This window comes from Stenella coeruleoalba (genome assembly GCF_951394435.1).
Source record: "Stenella coeruleoalba genome assembly, chromosome: 7".
Classification (NCBI taxonomy): Eukaryota; Metazoa; Chordata; class Mammalia; order Artiodactyla; family Delphinidae; genus Stenella; species Stenella coeruleoalba.
This window is the reverse complement of record NC_137153.1, coordinates 89,655,482-89,675,822: the sequence shown is the minus strand read 5'-3', so window position 1 is coordinate 89,675,822 and position 20,341 is coordinate 89,655,482. Positions and strand designations below refer to the sequence as shown.

The window sequence follows — 20,341 nt, the reverse complement described above, 5'->3', positions numbered from 1 at the left end:
CTTGTGGGCTTCAGTAGTTGTGGCACATGGGCTCAGTAGTTGTGGCTCACGGGCTTAGTTGCTCCACGGCATGTGGGATCTTCCCGGACCAGGGCTCGAACCCGTGTCCCCTGCATTGGCAGGCGGATTCTTAACCACTGCCCAACAAGGAACCACCCTGCCCCAACCCCCCTCCCCCCCCCCCCCCACACACACACACACTTGTTTTTCTGCTCTTGGTAACTCTGGGGAAGTGAGAAAAACCATTTTTCTTTGGGACAGACAAGTGGCCATTGAGTAGAGGGAAACCGGATTCCCTTTGGGAAAACTCAGCCTGTGATGTGAGGGTGTAAACAGGACAGTAAGCCTGGGCTTAACCATGGGAATGTGGTTTGAACCAACAAATTGCCAGGTCTCAGGAGGCCCCAGATGTGTTAGTTTCCTGGGGCTGCTGTAACAAGGCACCACAAACTGTGGCTGAAAGCAACAGAAATTCATTCTCTTACAGTTCTGGAGGCCAGCGTTCTGAAATCAAGGTATCAGCGAGGCCATGCTCTCTCTGAAAGGCTCTAAAGAGAGAATCCTTCCTTACCTCTTCCAGCTTCTGGTGGGTCCAGGTGTTCCTTGGCTTGTAGCCACATCACTCCTGTCTCTGCCTCTGTCTTCACGTTGCCTTCTCCCTTATGCCTCTGTGTCCCAAATCTCCCTCTGCCTTTCTCTTATAAGGACACTTATCATTGGATTTAGGGCCCATCCAGGTAATCCAGGATGATCCTTAAATTAATTACATCTACAAAGACCCTTTTTCTAAATAAGGTCACATCCATAGGTTCTGATGGTTAGGACTTGGACATACCTTTTTGGCGGTCACCACCTAACCCACTGGCTCTGCAGTGTGAACATGCAAATGTCACGGTGCCTGTGCAAGTATCACATATGAGCAGTAGATCTAATACATGTTCACTTATGTATTTACCCTTTTTTAAAAGTTTCAGTTATACTCAACTCCAACTATAGGTTAAAATTATTTGTAGAAATCTGAAAATTAGATGGCTCCATTTTCCAAAAGGAACAATTTTTTCACGAGTGCTCATCAGGTTTAGAAAGGTAGAAATATAACCACATGGATATGTTTCTCTGGGACTCAAACTGCATGCCTCATATCTTTGAAAAACTTCAGAGCTGCAGAGGACTGCTTTAGCAACTCTAAAATTCAAAAAGGCAAAGAGTGGGGGCAAGTGGGATTTTGAAACTTAGTCTCCTAGAACCACAAACATTGGCGGTGGAAGAAAAATCCCCTTTCCAGCATCCCGACCAGCTTCTACTTGCACACCTCTGATGACAGGGAGCTCACTACCAAATTTGCCTACCCCATCACTAGGAAGTTCATTTTGGCTTTAAGCCAAAATCTGCTTTCCTGACCCATCTACCTATTGGCCCCACCTCCAACACAGGGGTGCCCAGAACCAGGTGCCCTCCGTTCCACATGACAGCCCTTCAGTGTTTGAAGTCGGCCATCACTTCCTGCCTTGGTCTACTCTTCTCAAGGCTAATTTTTTAATTAGCTTAAATTAATGGTGGTTCCTGGGGAGCTCCAGCCCCAGTAAAAGTGACCTGAATTATTCAAAGATTTGAGTGTTTTAAATGCCTGTTTATCCTAATTAGCATCTTAACTACAGCAGTGCCCTCTGCCTCTAATGAGCCACATTTTAGCATGTTCCATATTTTAATGGATTTTCCTTGAATGAACCGTTTAATCAAGTGAAGACACATTTCATGAATGAATAGAAGTAAATCTATAATTATACTTTTTAGTCAGGTAAGAGGAGTGACATTTCAGCACAATCTAGGGCTATATATAGTAAGTGTATTTGAATGACAAAGTAGGTTACCTCGGCTTCCATAGGAGAGCTGGGAATTCGCTTTGCTCTCAAGTTCATTTCGTAACCTAATTAGAATTTTCAAAGAGTTGTAAAGTGCATATGGTGCAGACCTGGTTCTCCCCACGTTTACCTGGACCTCCGCCTTTCTGGATGATTCCTCAGCTGGCGCAGTGGCCTCCTTAGGGAAGGTGTCTGGGGAACTACTGGCCACAGAAGCCAAGTGTCCTGGGGTCTCTGATAGTCCCCGCAGCCTCGCCTCCACTTTGCATTTCACTTGCTCCATCAGAGCCTTCCCCACCTGGGACGTGTGGTCAGAATGTGAGAACTTACAGCTGTAATAATCCTCTGCTCCTCCTTTTCTTACTGTCTGTCTCTCCGTCATTCCCTTCTCCTTGCTTTCCTTCTCACCATTCTCCCTTCTGACATGGTCAGGATCTGCTCGTGGTGCTGGGGGCCAGGAGTAGAAGGATCTGGGGATTAAAGATGAGACATAACTGTTGATTGGGGTAGGAGAGCAGTCCCAGCTGTAAAGGAAGATGGTGCCCAGAACCTGGAGAAGGTAGGAGTAGGTGACTTCGGGGGCTTTTAGGAGGCTGGCAACCTAGCTGTGAGCCTGGCAGTTCTGTGGCTTTTACCCCTTCATTTGTGGTTCTCAACTTTAGCTACATGTTGGAATCACCTGGAGACCTCTAAAAGTGCTGATGCCTGGGTCCTATCTTAGGGACTGTAATTGGTTTAGGATGCAGCCAGGGCATCAGTAGTTTTTAAAGACTCCCAGGTGATCCTGCCATGCAGCTGCAGTCAACATCTTGAAAATACCTCATGAAAGACCCTGGCCATAGCACCCAGCTAAGTCATTCCCACAGTCCTGGTCCATGGAAACTGTGTGAGATAATAACTGTTTCTTGTTTTAAGCCACTAAGTTGTGGGATAACTTGTTACACAGCAATAGATGACTAATACAGATTATTAGTTGCCCCAAATATACCCCCAAGTGGGTCAGTTCATGTCACCTCCACCACCATCTCCTCATCCAGCCTCCAGAATCTCTCATGTGGATGGTTCTGTAGCTGCCTCAATGGCCTTCCTGTTCCCTCATGCACCTTCCCTCATTGGTCCCATAGCAGCCTGAGTCTTGGTTTTAAAACACAATTCTAATCATGCAACCCTCTCCCTGGAACCTTGTGAAGGCTTCCCACTGTTCTTAGGCTCAAGACCAGAATCTTTCCTGTGAATTATGGGGCTCTCATGGTCTTCCCCTGTCCACCTCTTCTTTCTCATTTCATTCCAATAGCTTTCCCCCAGCCCCTGCCCATGCTGTGCTTCAGACCAGCGCAGCTCTTCTAGTTTTCCTACCAGCTCTCTCCCACTGTAGGACCTTTGCAATGTGTTGCTCCTCAGCCTGGAATGCTTCTCTCTGCCCTACCTTCTGGCCTAGATCTGACTTCTCTATGTTAGCTTCTCCTGGAAGCATGCCCCTGAACTTGAGCACCTTGTCTTGTAGATACCAGGGTAATTATCTGATTAATGTCTCTCACCCCCTCTAGATAGAGACCCAAGAATGGATTTGCTCTCCATCAGAACCCTAGTATTATTTCACATGGTGCCTGGAACAGAAGAGATGTCAATATTATGAATGAATAAATGAACGAATGAATGAGAGAGACTGGGAAGAACAAACAGGGCCCCATTCTGTAATGACCAGGCACTAGGTAGCTGTTCAAAAATGGACTCAAGCCCAGAGGCCAGGGAGTGACTGGACAAGAGACAGAATTCCAGCCCCAGGAATGAAGCAGGAGCCCTGATTGAAAGCCTGAGGTCTAAGAAGGCCCTTTGCCAGGCTGGCAGGGGGCTGAAAGCCCTGGCCTCCTGACCTCAGGCTCCTTACATTACCTTACTGGAGAAAGGGAAGTTCCAAGGCTGAGGTGGGGGATCTCACCTCAGGGAGAGAGTTAATTGTAGGGGCAGGGAGTTAATTGGCCGTACCTGTGGGCAGCAGAAAGTTGCAGGGGGACAGGAGCCTGGCAGGGCATGCAGATGTGGTCCTCGGACCCGAAGCAGGGACAGCATGGGTGGAAAGAACAGCGTGACCCACATGGCAGCTATTCAGGGTGGGACACATAATGCTGTTATTTCATAAGCCCAATCACTGGGTGATTTTCGGAGAGGGAGAATCAACCGGAGCCGCTGGGGTGTGTGAGTGGAGAGGTGCAGCCTTCAGAGCAGGGAGGAGGCCTGCAGGTGGAGTGGCACTGTGACCTGCTCAGAGGTGGTGACAAGCCTCCCTGGTAGAACAGGGTGGACCCACATTATGCTTAAAATGGGTCACATGGACTCAGTTATGCTAAGCCAGAAAATTCTCCCGAATAGTCTGTTCACCTATACTCTTTGCCTAATTCCATTAGCTTCGTGTCTTTTCCTCTGATCCCCTTTTCCTTCTCCAGCCTGTCCGCTTCTCCCCCTACATCTCGCAGGACCAGCTGTGTATCCCCAATGCCGAGCCTGTGGATGGGGGCTGTGCACTCAGTTGGAGGAGCGAGGCCATTGTGATGCCTTCATTGGAGTGTCAAGTCCCTGTCAGTCACCCCTTCTCTTATAGCCCGTGAACCAGCTGGGAGGGAAAGTCATGTATAGACCCACTAGGCCCGCAGTTTAGACAGCTGATCTGACCTGACAGCATTTTCTGCCACTCAGCCTGAGCAGGACGGTCCTCCCAGCTCTGAGCTTTCCCCCAAAGCCACTGATTCTGCCTGGCTCTTGACTTCTTTCAAGACATTGGACTTCCCTAGAGCTTGGAGTCTTAAGTGTTAAAATTCTTGGATTTGGATCTTTGATTCCCAAGGCTGCACTGGGAATTGGTGTCACCAATTGGTGTCACTCCTCACCACTCCTGAGGAGTCATTGGTGTCACCCCTTGTGACCTTTATACTCCCAACACCCCCGCCACCATGTCCATGGTCTTCTAAAGGGTTCTTGGTCCCTGTCATAGCCACACCTCTCTCCCCTGAGCCTGAGCCACTTTGTCACAATCCCTGATAAATGCACCAGAACTGAGCCCAGCACTCCAGGTGTGCTCTGAGGTGGGCAGACCAGAGGGTGATTGTCCCCTCCACGTTCTAGATGTGATGCCTTTTTAAATGGGAATCCCGGTCCTGCTCACCCTTTCGGTAATTGCCTTACTCAGGTCAACACATTGCGGTCTCCTAATCAAGCAGAAAATATCCAAGCCATAGAAAGCATTTTTTCATACCATTATCAATGGTTTGCTTAAAACTTGTCCTGCCTTCTTTAGGACAGTGGTCCTCAAACTTGAACATATATCAGAATCACTTGGAGGGCTGACTAAAACACAGCTTGCTGGACCCCACCCCAGAGTGTCTGACCCAGTAGGTCTGAGGTGGGCCCGAGAATTTGCATTTCTAACAAGTTCCCTCAGGTGATGCTGGTGTTACTGGTCCAGGGGCCACACTTTGAGAACCACTGCTTTAGGGACACGCTTTCTGGTGTGACTTCGCATCCACTGTCCATACCAGTTCTTGGGGGAGAAAAATCAACAGTTGTTGCCTCCAAGCCTATTTTCGATTATTTATTCCTAGAGCTCTGACCCACTGGTTCTCCCTGGTGCCGAGTGAGTTGTGCTCCTTTCAGATTTACTCTGATGGCTGGGGCTGGGATTCATTGCTCCAGAAGCAGGGAGAGTTCTTCCCTTAGGCAATCTCAGCCCTGTGAGCTGGCCCTGAGGACCCAGCTTTTAAGGACTCAACCCTTCCTAATCTCCCTTCTAGCAGCACCCAGGGCCCCACTCATGGTCTTCCTCACTCCATTGGCAGCCCTGACCCTCCCTTCTAGGTGATGGGGCAACCTTCTTCTCTGCCCCTTCCCTGCCCATCAGCACCCATCTCTCCCCCTTCCTCCCAGGATGGCCAGGGCCTTTCAGTAAATCAGACTCCTGATGGCTGCCTCCCTGGGCCCCATGTGCGGATTAGGCCCCAGTGGGACTCTGGCTATACTTGAGTGTGTGTGTATGTGTGAATGTATTTTATTTTCTTGAGAATTAAGTGTCACTCCTTTCCAGGAAGAACATATTTCTGCTTTTATAGTAGAGGTGAATAAAAAATAGGATTCAGTTTGCTGAAATGTGGTTTTTAGCAAGCTGATAAAAGATATTGGCCCTGTAAAACAGGAGATACCTTACAGTACCAGAATGAAAAAAAAAAAAAAAAAAGGTGTCTTTTTTCTAACTTACTTAATAATCTTTAACCAGTGCAATGAATGATCCTTCTAGCCACACGTGAGAGTGTGGGGTTTTTTTCCTTGTGAGGTAGTCAATTGCATTATTTCTTTAACATGCATTGGTTATTTTAAAACATCATTTATTACTGTATTTTTCCATTTGCTTTCCCTAAAAAAGTCCATTAGAATAAATGCTCAAGCTGAGCAGACTTCTTTGTGCTGAAATTATGGTCACTGAGTGCCTAATGTCACCAACCATCTGTTCTGACCTGTTCTGGCTCATAAGCCTTAGGAACTGTCCACATCTGGCAGGATCCAGCAGAGCCAGCCTGGGACCATTCAGAGAGCACTGGCCTGGGAGTCACACCTCAGTTTCCTCATTTGTGAAATTAGGGGCAGAATAAGGTGACCTCTAGGGTGTTTTGGTTTTGTTTGTTTCGAGTTCTGACCGCCTATAAAATATTTTTTCTGCCGTTAATTATGTACAGCTCTCATGCACACACTTACTCATAGATAGATACTCTAAGCCACTGACAGCCTTGATGCTGCATCTTATGCCTGGAAATGATCATTCCAGCTTTTAAGCAACGTAAAGAACTTTAGAATTTCCAAAGCCATTCCTCATCCTCAGTGTTTTTGCTGGGCCCTCTAAGTTACATACTGTATTGCCCCCATTTTATAGGTGAAAAGACTGAGACTCAAGAGAGTTCGAGTAGTTTCCCTAGCTTTGGGTGGCATGGACGTGGAGAGCTGCGGCTCGACTGTGCATGCCTTGGTAGTCCGTACATTGGCTGTGTTGCCTTCCAGCAGGGCCGAGTTTGCACATTTTCTGTGTTTAATAATTGCTGTTGCTCCACAGCACCCTCATGACACACAAAACTAATAATGGAACCCCACTTGCATCCAAAAACGATTTGAGGGACCTCCCTGGTGGTGCAGTGGTTGGGAACCTACCTGCCAATGCAGGGGACACGGGTTCGAGCCCTGGTCCAGGAAGATCCCACATGCCGCGGAGCAACTAAGCCCGTGTGCCACAGCTGCTGAGCCTGCGCTCTAGAGCCCACGAGCCACAACTACTGAGCCCGTGCACCACAACTACTGAAGCCCGCATGCCTAGAGCCCGTGCTCCGCAACAAGAGAAGCCACCGCAGTGAGAGGCCCACGCGCTGCAATGAGGAGTAGCCCCTGTCACCGCAACTAGAGAAAACCCACATGCAGCAACGAAGACCCAATGCAACCAAAAATAAATAAATAAATAAAATTTATTTAAAAAAAAAAGCAAAAAGGATTTGACGCAGCAGAAATGAACTGTAATGGCAAAGCCAACTTGTTTTTCAAACAACTAGCTCCCAATCTTCCATCAAAATAGAGGTAAAAACTAAGGATGGACAAAGTTCACCCTGACTGCGGCAGTGTCATTCTTTTTACCAAACATTTATTGCAAAGTATTTCGAGCATTCAGAAAAGCACAGAACACCAAACACCCATGGACTAGCCACCCAGGATTAATGTGTTCACATTTTGCTCTATTTGTGTCATATTTCTTTTAAAGAAATGAAATACAGCAGTTCCCACTGAAACTCCCTTTGTTCCCCTTCTATGGTGGTGGCTTCCCAGTGACCATCCTGTGACATTCAGGGCCAAATTATTCAAAACGTTTTGATACATACATTGGGAGGATCCACCACTTGTTGAAACAAGAAGTGCTTTTTTTTTTTATCATGGTAGAATGTACATAACATCAAATTTACCATTTTAACCATTTTTAAATTTACAGTGCAGAGGCATTAAGTACCTTGATATTGTTGTGCAAGAGGCACCACCAGCCATCTCCAGAACTTGCCATTATCCCAAACAGAAACTCTGTACCCATAACTCTTCATTCCCCCATCCCCCAGCCCCTAGGAACTACTGTTCTCCTTTATGTCTCTATGAATTTGACTACTCTAGGTACCTCATCTAGGTGGAATCTTACAATATTTGTCCTTTCACATCTGACTTATTTCACTTAGCATAATGTCTTCAAGGTTCATCCATGTTGTAGCCATGTATCAAAATTTCATTCCTTTTTAAGGCGGAATAATATTCCATTGTATGTATAAACCACAACTTGTTTATCCATTCATCTGTTGATGGACATTTGGGTTGCTTCCACCTTTTGCTCTCGTGAATAATGCTGCTACGCACATGAGTGTCCAAATATCTCTTTGAGTCCCTGCTTTCAATTCTTTTGGGTATATACCCAGAAGTAGAATTGCTGGATCATATTACCATATGATGGGTAATTTTAACAGTGCACAAAAGTTCCAGTTTATCCCTATCCTCATCAACACTTGCTGGGTTTTGGTTTTTGATAATAGCCATCTTAATGCATATGAACAAGAAGTGCTCTTAAAGATCATCTTCTCTTGAAGAGGAGGAGACTGAAGCCCTAAGAGGGAAAGGGTCACACAGAGAGGCCGAAGTCACAAGCAACTCAGTGCCAGAGCAAGACCTGGAACTTGGGTCCCAAAACTCCCACCTGGTTCTTTCTACTAAAACACACAGTCTCATTTCCATGGCTTTATGTCAGAGGGTATAGAGTCTGGACATGGGCCAGATACAGATTTCAGATTTACTTGTTTTGGTCCTAACTTTGTTTTTTTAAAAAAATTGAAAATAATATCAACATTTTAAAATGTGGGAGATCCTGTATTTTAAAAATCTAGGGACTTCCCTGGCCATCCAGTGGTTAAGATTCCATGCTTCCATTGCAGGGGGCACAGGTTCGAACCATGGCTGGGGAACTAAGATCCCACATACTGTGCAGCATGGCAAAAAAATAAATAAAAATAAAAATCTGGATTTCTGATTTCACTCCCCCAAAATCAGAAGGTCTGGTGACTCTGGACCAGCATTCTGGCATAGCATGTTTGGCGCTGAGCAGCAAGTGCCATCTTTAGGTGAGGCATATAGTCACCAGTTTGCCACAGTCCCCACCACTCCCTAGTATCCTTCCACACAGGCTGCTTCACGCATTGGCTAGTCAGTGTGAACACTGGAGTTTGCAGCTCTCTGCTTTCCAAGCACATAGATGTTAGTCATTCTGTGTGTCAGCAGACACATAGTTATGTTTAACATCTCAGGCTGATTCCATACCCCCTTACTCTCTCCTGTTTTACTTTGTCTATATGAATATCTCAGCTATTTCTTCACCCTAGAAATGAAGTAATATTGCAAATAAATAATGCAAAATATAAATAAAGAAGTATTTGAATAGTCTGATTTGGAGACAGCGTGATGTACTTAACTAATCTGATTTGGAGATAGTATGAAACTCCAAAGACTTGGATGCTTGTCTTGATTCTTCCAGGAAATTCCTGGGCAACTTTAGTAAGCCCGGTCCCTGTCTGGCCTCCTTATGCCTCTGTGTCAAGTGTGGAGTGGGACTGGGAGATCACCAAGGCCCCAGGGGGCACTCTAGTTTTTAATGAAGGTAAAACCTACTCCTTTTGTGTGTTGATGGAGAAAATCACCTTGCCCATTTGAGCCACTTCCCAGGACAACCCCTCTGAACTGGCCCTTCCTGTGGCCGCCAGCACACCCACCCTCTGCTTTCTCTTTGCTGGCAGGTGAGGAACGACCTGACCGGGGTTCTGTATGGTGAGGACATCGAGATTTCAGACACTGAGAGCTTCTCCAATGATCCCTGCACCAGTGTCAAAAAGCTTAAGGTAGGTGCAGCTGGCCACAGCCCAGAGGACAGACTGACCGCATGCTCCTGGGGTTCCCCAAATCCCCTGACTTTGAAGGAGTCTCGAATTCAGGCTGTTTCACTTCATCCTTGGCATCTGACATATGAGGAGAAGCTCTCAGAAGCTGGCTTCCCTTGGCTGTCCCCAGTGCTGGTTGTCCAGCACTGGCCAGAGGTCTGATTGCCAGGTGTACAGCCATATGGAGCTTGCTGGGTGATTCTGTATCTCTCAACCCAGCCTGAGAGGCAACCAGGGCGCAATTATTATCATATCTGTTGTGAAGAGGCTCAGAGAGAGTAACTCTCTTGCCCAAACCCACAGCAAGGAAGTACTGTTGTTGGAACTGAAAGCTCAGGCTCCTGACCCCCTCCAGTGACACTCACTCCAGGAACAGAAGGGTCAACTAGATGTTTGCCCAGTTGTAAGTAGTTCCTAACTGTCATCTGTCCATTCATTTCCCAAATACCGTGTTTGTGCCAGACACTCTCCTGGGCTCCCAGACACCGTCAGGCCTGCCAGTGTCCACAGGTCACTCAGAGCTGGTACGGAAGGCAGATACCTCTCAGGGGAACCAGGAACCGAGGGGCTGGGGAACAACGGGAGGAAGTGACTCATCCCTCCCCGGGGAGGATTCAGACAAGCCTCCACTCCACCACGCCATGGAGGATGGGCAGGAATGAGACCTGCAGGGTGAATATCAAAGGGCAGGACAGCCATGCTCACTGTGCACTTGGGGTCAGCAGGAATTCCTGGAGGCTGGAGTATCCGGGCGGGGCCGTGGGAAAGATGCTGAGGCCGAAAACAGAATTTGGAGCCAGTTTCCATGAGCCTTGGATGTTGAGCTAAGAAGTTTGGTCTTTTATCCTGAGGGCAGTGGGGAGCTGGGGGAACTGGGGGATTATAAGAAGGTACAGACATAGTTAGAGCTGTCACCTTACTCTTCCATTTGTCATGCCCACATTGAAAGTCTCCTGAGGCCCCAGATGCCAACTGCTGACGTGTCCCCTCTCTCTTGGGCTGGTCTCAGGTTATACCAATCAGAGCAGGTGGCAGTTTAGAGCTCATGGAGCCCTCAGTTCACATATGGGGAGACTGAGACCTAGAGATGGGGAGCAAGGGAGCAGAGCACCAGTTGTTTGTCACCTGCTCAGGAGCAGATACCACATCTGCATTGACATTTCAGCCCTGGGAGCCTCTGCAGTTGAGGAAACCGTAGCTAGAGAGGGCCTGCTAGCAGCCTAGGTGTCTGGGGCTGGATCTGCCCAACTCTTCCTCCACAGACGATTTGCTCTGAGGGTGGAGTCGGGCTGTGCAGAGGCCCAGAGGATCCAGAGGAGTGGAGTGCCTACTCTGCAGGGACTACTTGGGGTGGGGCTGGGGTGGACGGGGCTCTGGTGCTGCACTGACATTCTCCTGCCACACGCAGTGTCTCCCCAGGGTGGGCACTGGAAATAGCTTCCTGCACCTCAGAGACCCGGCGGAATTCTGTGGGCTTTAAAATTTAAAGAGCCTTTATGTGTGGAGCAGATGCATTAGTTGAAAGTCTACAAGAAACTGGGGATGGATGGAACTGGGTGCTCTGCTCATCAGCCAACCAATTCCAACAGAAGCAGGAGTGATATGGACGCTGATGAAAACAGCAGCCGGCCTTTCCAGTGCATTGAGCAAGGGCCAGGCCCCCCTGCAGAGCCCTTGACCTTCACTTGCCCATTCAGCCCTCCCCAGAGCCCTGGGACAGAGAGAATTTTTGTGTCCCCGTTTCACATATGGGGAGCTTGAGCCTCAACGAGGTTAAGAACTCACCCCTAGTCACCCAGCTGGAAAGTGGTGCGTTGGAATTCAAACTCAGATCTGGGCAATGCCATGGTCCAGCTTCTCCACCACCCCACACAGCTGCGGTTCTGAGAAAGGATTCCAGCATCACATAAGCCCGGGAGAGCAGAGCCAAGGACAGCATGCTCAGGATGTTGGCAAAGGATCCCCTCTGTGTGGAGTGCTCTTCCCCCAGAACCTGCATGGCTCCTTTTTGCATCATCTTCTAGTCTTTTCTCAGTTGTCCCCGTTTCCCAGAGGCTTTATTTAAAATTTAAATCCCTTCCCCTTGCACTCCCACCCCCCTCTTTCTGCTATTTTTCTCCATTTCACTGATGGACATCTGTATCAGTTTCCTGGGGCTGCCATAACAAAGTACCACAAACTAGGTGGCTTAAAACAACAGAAGTTTATTCTTTCACACCTTGAGGCCAGAAGTCCAAGGTCAAGATGTCAGCAAGGCTATGCTCTCTAGCAGCCTTGGGGACTCTTCCGTACCTTTCTGTAAGCTTCCAGTATCACTGGCAATCCTTGATGTTCCTTGGCTTGTGGCTGTATAACTCCAGTCTTTGCCTTCACTGACATTTCCCCCTTTTCTCTTAACATCATCTTATTAGGACACTAGTCATGTGGGATTAAGAGCCTACCCTACTCCAATATGACCTTATCTTAACTAATTTCATCTACAACAACCCTGTTTTCAAATGAAGTCACATTCTGAGGTATTAGGAGTTAGGATTTCTACATATCTTTGGGAGATACAGATCAACCCACGGTAATATCTGACCTCCTATTCATTTTACCCAGTTGTTTTGTCATCTGTCTCCTCCACTAGGATGTAAGCTCTAGGAGGCAGCAGTTTCTGTCTGTCTTGGTCACTGTTTTATTCCCCAGCACCTGGGACCAAACCTAATTTGCTCAACACATTTGCTGAGTGTGTGTAAACAAAATACCAAGTCTGGACAGACAAAGCTAACAGAGAACACAAGGCTAAAACACTCAGGAACAAAGAAAAGTAACTTCTGGAAAGCTTAGAGAAAAAGCAGATCTCTGGTTTGCTGTGGGATAAGATAGAGAAGGAAGTACAGAGGACAAGGAAGAAAACTAAATAGCAACTAGCAGAATTAAAATCCGCATTGGAGGTAGTAGAGAGCAGAGTTAATGCCAAGGAAACTAGAACTCTTGAATTGCTTTGCCAGAATTCAGAGGAAATGGTCAAAGAGATCAGTCTAATGAGAGGAAAGATGAGTTATGGACACTGGAGTAGGGAGATCCTAAGGGAAAACTGGGACAAATGAAACAGAATCAAAATCAAAACCAAAACAGGCATCTCAGTATCAACAAGCACAACTACCACCCAGATCTTGGTTTCTAATACCATTCTCCTTGAAAAGGAACCAGGGCTCCTTGGAGAAATGCCCGACTCTAGGACTGGGACAGGAAACATACAAGATGATCCTGGAGCATCTTGTAGTGCCAGAAAGTTGAGGACGTGCTCAAACCACATCAACAGCACACACTGATGGAGGTGTGTCAGAAGAGTACAGCAGCCAACTGAAAGAGCCACTGAAAGAGCTCCCAATGGCCAAAGCTGGGACATTTGAGCAATAAAATAAAAGTGGTATTGGATTATAACCCAAAGTATAAAACAGATACCCATGATTGAGTAAGTAAATGAGAGAGAATAGACAAATCTCCTATGCCAAAGGATTCCCAATAATTTATGTAGATATTTCAGGCCCAAGGAGGTAGAGCAGAACTACCCACTTGTTAAGTGACTTCCTTCCAAAGAGCACAGGATGAAAAGGGGGGAAAAGAAGAGTAACTTTAGAGTGGAAGAATCTGACAACTGCCTCAACCAGGTGACGAAGGTCAGCATCAACAGTGATAAGTCATGTTGATAGTATGTACATTTGATATGATGTGGTGAGAAGGGCACTTTACCTCTGTGTTCTTCCTCCCCAAAACCTATAACTCCAGTCTAACCATGAGAAAAACATTAGGTAAATTCTAGTTGCAGGCCATCCTGCAAAATACCTGACCAATGCTCCTCAAAACTGTCTAGGTCTTCAAAACTAAGGAATGTCTAAGCCAAAAGTAGCCTACAGATACATGACAATGATATATAATGTGGTATCCTGAATGGGACCCAGGAATAGAAAAAGGACACTAGAGAAAAGAACTAAGGGTATCTGAATAAAGTATGAGCTTTAGTTAATAATGAATTGATATTGATTCATTATTTATAACAAATGTACTATATAAACGTAAGATGTTAATAATAGGGGAAACTGGGAGAGGACATATGGGAACTCTATATACTCTCTTTGCGATTTTTCCATAAATCTAAAACTATTCTCAAATAAAAAGTTTACTTAAAAAAAAAATAGGTGACAAACTTAAGTGGGCTCAAGAGAGATCTACTAGATTGGACCATACAAAATTGCCGATATATAACCATTTTGAAATTACAAAGTCAACAGTTTCATAAGGAAATGCTCAGACTGTATGTGCAGTCTAGCTGGCCTTTCTGCATTCTAGCAGAATTGGTGAATAGAGAGTAATACCCAGACACATTTTGTCAGAAGTTTTGAAATACAAACAGAAAGGGGAAAATCTACAAGTATCTAGCCCAGAAAAAAACAGATTTCCCACAAAGGTGCAAAACCAGGCCACCTCGACTCCCTTGCAGCATTCAATCCCAGAGATGATGGAGCAGCTGGGAGACATTCTCCGACGTGTGAGACTCACATGATGTACTACTAGCCAGTGCCCTTCTTGAAGTTAATCTTTGAAGTCCTTTATCAGCCTGCCGAGAACGATAGCAAACTTTATAGCTGAGGTCATGACAGAAGCAGGTGAGCAGGGATCACAAAAGCCCGTGGAGAGAGAGCTAAGTAGTCGTTATAAAAAGTTGTTATAAAAGTGTATGCAGATACAGAAATTCATTTTGAAAGCAAACGTGCATATACATGCAATGCAAATAGATACTGTAATAACAGTAATTGAAATATAAAAACCCAAATTCCATTAACAGAGCCAAAGAAGTGAGTAAAAAAAAAATTGGGTGCTAAACTCCTGGTCTTAAGTAGGAAAGGGACTCAAAAGAGACTATTTTGCTTATGAGTTTCACAATTAGAAAAATATAAGTTAAAAAAGGCTTTGAATAACTTAACAGTAAATATGCTATAACACAAACAGAGCCTGAAGCTCCTGAAACATGGAAGATAAAAGCAAAGAAAATCTAGTCCACATATCAAAAAACAGAAAGCAAATATGAAAACCAGAAAGTATAAACTAAAACTGCAGACCAAATATAGTCATTCTGACCATAAATTCAAATAGGTCAAACTCCCTATGAAGAGGCAAAGACTTTCAGATTGCGTTTGGAAGAACTAACTGTAGTTATATTTACAACACAGTGACACAGAAAGGTCAAAGGTAAAAGTCAGGGAAAAGTATACCAAGCAAACCAAACTGCAGCAAGGATCCAGTGTTCACATTACAATAAAGAGAATTCAAGGTACAGGTGTTAAACAAGATTAAGGAAGTCGTTTTCTATAGATAAGGGTACAATTCTCCCTGAGAATAGCACACTCTTGGACCATTATTGCTATAAATTACATCTCACTGAAATATATAAAGAAAATCCTGTTAAAATACAAAAGAGAATTGACACAAACACAATAGTATTGGGAGCCACAGCGTCTGTCTCGCAGTCTTGGACAGATCAGCCAGGCAAAAATAAACAAGAACATAGAGGAACTGAATAATGGAATTAATCAGGCTGATTTAGCAGATATGTATCAAAGTTTGTCTAAAAGAAAGTCAGGAATAAAACCATCTCTGTGTGATGAAGACCCCAGGCCTTTAAGCTCACTCTGGTCCTGTTTCAGTCAGGGGCCTTTAATGTTAACTGTTGCCAGTCTGGGCTGAGAGGCCATCCTTCGAAGAGCCCTGGGTATTCCCATGGTGCCCACACTGAAGCACCAGGCTTTATGGGGGTGAGCGCCAGGCTCGAGACGTGCGCCTCTGTTCATTTTGAAACCACAGAATGCATTCCAGGCCTTAGTAGAGCATAGTTTCTTCTGTCTAGGCATAGAAAGAATTCAACAAGAGGCAGAATGACAGGTAAGGAAAGAGTTTATTAGTATAGAGCGCTGTGAGAGAAACAAACAGGAAGGCAAGGGAGTGCCATGCCGAGAACTTAGTGGCCAAGGTTTTATAATCAAAGGAAAAGTGGGGAGGTGAACAAGGCCCCCATCTTCCTCGTTCTTGAGTAGACGTCAAGCTTCCATCATCACGTTCCTCCTCCACGTCAGGTAAGGGAGTTTTCTTGTCCTACATGGTCAAACTGGGACTGTCGTGGTGCTATGAAAATGAGCAAAAAGGCGGTAAAATATACTAAACTATGGTAGATTATCTCAGGTTTCAGTATAATGTCATCTTTTCCCTATATATATATATATATATATATATATTTAACATTTTTATTGGAGTATAATTGCTTTACAATGGTGTGTTACTTTCTGCTTTATAACAAAGTGAATCAGCTATACATATACATACATCCCCATATCTCCTCCCTCTTGCGTCTCCCTCCCACCCCCACAATCCCACCCCTCTAGGTGGTCGCAAAGCACTGAGCTGATCTCCCTGTGCTATGTGACTGCTTCCCATTAGCTATCAGTTTTACATTTGGCAGTGTATATATGTCCATGCCACTCTCTCACTTCATCCCAGCTCCCCATGTCCTCAAGTCCATTTTCTACCTCTGCGTCTTTATTCCTGTCCTGCTCCTAGGTTCTTCAGAACCTTTTTTTTTTTTTTAGATTCCATATATATGTGTTAGCATACAGTATTCGTTTTTCCCTTTCTGACTTACTTCACTCTGTATGACAGTCTCTAGGTCCATCCACCTCACTACAAATAACTCAATTTCGCTTCTTTTTATGGCTGAGTAATATTCCATTGTATATATGTGCCACATCTTCTTTATCCATTCATCTGTCGATGGACACTTAGGTTGTTTCCATGTCCTGGCTATTGTAAATAGTGCTGAAGTGAACATTGTGGTACATGTCTCTTTTTGAATTATGGTTTTCTCAGGATATATGCCCAGTAGTGGGATTGCTGGGTCGTATGGTAGTTCTATTTTTAGTTTTTTAAGGAACCTTCATACTGTTCTCCATAGTGGCTATATCAATTTACATTCCCACCAACAGTGCAAGAGGGTTCTCTTTTCTCCACACCCTCTCCAGCATTTATTGTTTGTAGATTTTTTGATGATGGCCATTTTGACTGGTGTGAGGTGATACCTCATAGTAGTTTTGATTTGTATTTCTCTAATGATTAGTGATGTTGAGCATCCTTTCATGTGTTTGTTGGCAGTCTGTTTATCTTCTTTGGAGAAATGTCTATTTAGGTCTTCTGCCCATTTTTGGACTGGGTTGTTTGTTTTTTTCATATTGAGCTGCATGAGCTGCTTGTAAATTTGGGGGATTAATCCTTTGTCAGTTACTTTATTTGCAAATATTTTCTCCCATTCTGAGGGTTGTCTTTTTGTCTTGTTTATGTTTTCCTGTGCTGTGCAAAAGCTTTTAAGTTTCATTAGGTGCCATACGTTTATTTTTGTTATTATTTCCATTTCTCTAGAAGGTGGATCAAAAAGGATCGTGTCATGATTTATGTCATAGAGTGTTCTGCCTATGTTTTCCTCCAAGAGTTTTATAGTATCTGGCCTTACATTTAGGTCTTTAACCCATTTTGAGTTTATTTTTCTGTATGATGTTAGGGAGTGTTCTAATTTCATTCTTTTACATGTAGCTGTCCAGTTTTCCCAGCACGACTTATTGAAGAGGCTGTCTTTTCTCCATTGTATATTCTTGCCTCCTTTATCAAAAATAAGGTGACCATATGTGCATGGGTTTATCTCTGGGCTTTCTGTCCTGTTCCATAGATCTATAGTTCTGTTTTTGTGCCAGTACCATACTGTTTAGATTACTGTAGCTTTGTAGTATAGTCTGAAGTCCAGGAGCCTGATTCCTCCAGCTCCATTTTTCTTTGTCAAGATTGCTTTGGCTATTCGGGGTCTTTTATGTTTCCATACAAATTGTGAAATTTTTTATTCTAGTTCTGAGAAAAATGCCATTGGTAGTTTCATAGGGATTGCATTGAATCTGTAGATTGCTTTGGCTAGCAGAGTCATTTTCACAATGTTGATTCTTCCAATCCAAGAACATGGTATATCTCTCTGTTTGTATCATCTGTTTGTATCATCTTTAATTTCTTTCATCAGTGTCTTATACTTTTCTGCATACAGGTCTTTTGTCTCCTTAGGTAGGTTTATTCCGAGGTATTTTATTCTTTTTGTTGCAGTGCTAAATGGGAGTGTTTCCTTAATTTCTCATTCAGATTTTTCATCATTAGTGTATAGGAATGCAAGAGATTTCTGTGCATTAATTTTGTATCCTGCTACTTTGCCAAATTCATTGATTAGCTCTAGTAGTTTTCTGGCAGCATCTTTAGGATTCTCTATTTATAGACTCATGTCATCTGCAAACAGTGACAACTTTACTTCTTCTTTTCTGATTTGGATTCCTTTTATTTCTTTTTCTTCTCTGATTGCTGTGGCTAAAACTTCCAAAACTATGTTGAATAAGAGTGGTAACAGTGGACAACTTAGTCTTGTTCCTGATCTTAGAGGAAATGGTTTCAGTTTTTCACCGTTGAGAAAGATTTTGGCTCTGGGTTGGTCATATATAGCCTTTACTATGTTGAGGTAAGTTCCCTCTATGCCTACTTTCTGGAGGGTTTTTATCATAAATGGGTATTGAATCTTGTTGAAAGCTTTTTCTGTATCTATTGAGATTATCATATGGTTTTTCTCCTTTAATTTGTTGATGTGGTGTATCACATTGATTGATTTGCATATATTGAAGAATCCTTGGATTCCTCAGATAAACCACACTTAGTCATGGTGTGCGATCCTTTTAATGTGCTGTTGGATTCTGTTTGCTAGTATTTGTTGAGGATTTTTGCTTCTATGTTCATCAGTGATATTGGCCTGTAGTTTTCTTTCTTTGTGATCTTTGTATGGTTTTGTATGAGGGTGATGGTGGCCTCATAGAATGAGTTTGGGAGTGTTCCTCGCTCTGCTATATTTTGGAAGAGTTTGAGAAGGATGGGTGCTAGCTCTTCTCTAAATGTTTGATAGAATACATCTGTGAAGCCATCTAGTCCTGGGCTTTTGTTTGTTGGAAGATTTTTAATCACAGTTTCAATTTCAGTGCTTATGATTGGTCTATTTATATTTTCTATTTCTTCCTGGTTCAGTCTCAGAAGGTTGTGCTTTTCTAAGAATTTGTCCATTTCTTCCAGGTTGTCCATTTTTTTGGCATATAGTTGCTTGTAGTAATCTCTCACAATCCTTTGTATTTCTGCAGTGTCAGTTGTTACTTTTCCTTTTTCATTTCTAATTCTATAGATTTGAGTCTTCTCCCTTTTTTTCTTGATGAGTCTGCCTAGTGGTTTATCAATTGTTTTTTTCCTCTCAAAGAACCGGCTTTTAGTTTTACTGATCTTAGCTATTGTTTCCTTCATTTCTTTTTCATTTATTTCTGATCTGATCTTTATGCTTTCTTTCCTTCTGCTAAGTTTGGGGTTTTTTTGTTCTTCTTTCTCTAATTGTTTTAGGTGTAAGTTTAGGTTGTTTATTTGAGATGTTTCTTGTTTCTTGAGGTAGGATTGTATTGCTATAAACTTCCCTGTTAGAACTGCTTTTGCTGCATCCCATAGGTTTTGGGTCATTGTGTTTTCATTGTCATTTGTTTCTAGGTATTTTTTGATTTCCTCTTTGATTTCTTCAGTGGTCTCTTTGTTATTTAGTAGTGTGTTGTTTAGCCTCCATGTGTTTGTACTTTTTACAGATTTTTTTCTGTAATTGATATCTAGCCTCATAGGGTTGTGGTTGCAAAAGATATGTGTTACGATTTCAATTTTCTTAAATTTACCAAGGCTTGATTTGTGTCCCAAGGTATGATCTATCCTGGAGAATGTTCTGTGAGCACTTGAGAAGAGGGTGTATTCTGTTGGTTTTGGATGGAATGTCCTATAAATATCAATTAAGTCCATCTTATTTAATGTATCATTTAAAGCTTGTGTTTCCTTATTTATTTTCATTTTGGTTGATCTGTCCATTGGTGAAAGTGGGTTGTGAAAGTCCCTTACTGTGATTGTGTTACTGTCGATTTCCTCTTTTATGGCTGTTACCATTTGCCTTACGTATTAGGTGCTCCTATGTTGGGTGCCTAAATATTTACAATTGTTATCTTCTTCTTGGATTGATCCCTTGATCATTATGTAGTGTCCTTCTTTGTCTCTTGTAATCGTCTTTATTTTAAAGTCTATTTTGTCTGATATGAGAATTGCTACTCCAGCATTGTTTTGATTTCATTTCCATAGAATATCATTTTCCATCTCCTCACTTTTAGTCTGTATGTGTCCCTAGGTCTGAAGTGGGTCTCTTGTAGGCAGCATGAATACAGGTCATGTTTTTGTATCCATTCCGCCAGTCTATGTCTTTTGGCTGGAGCATTTAATCCATTTACATTTAAGGTAGTTATTGATAATGTATGTTCCTGTTACCATTTTCTTAATTGTTTTGGGTTTGTTATTGTAGGTCTTTTCCTTCTCCTGTGT

The 20,341-nt window shown here is 43.8% G+C and overlaps 1 protein-coding gene across 2 annotated transcripts in view; it reads left to right on the top strand.

Annotated features, from left to right (window-relative positions):
- GABBR2 (gamma-aminobutyric acid type B receptor subunit 2) overlaps positions 1-20,341 on the top strand; it is a 365,550-nt gene that overhangs the window by 168,432 nt on the left and 176,777 nt on the right. For both annotated transcript variants that reach the window (XM_079926892.1, XM_079926893.1), the window contains exon 4: positions 9,707-9,808. In XM_079926892.1, coding sequence (XP_079783018.1) covers positions 9,707-9,808 — 102 coding nt within the window. The remainder of the gene's footprint in view (positions 1-9,706; positions 9,809-20,341) is intronic.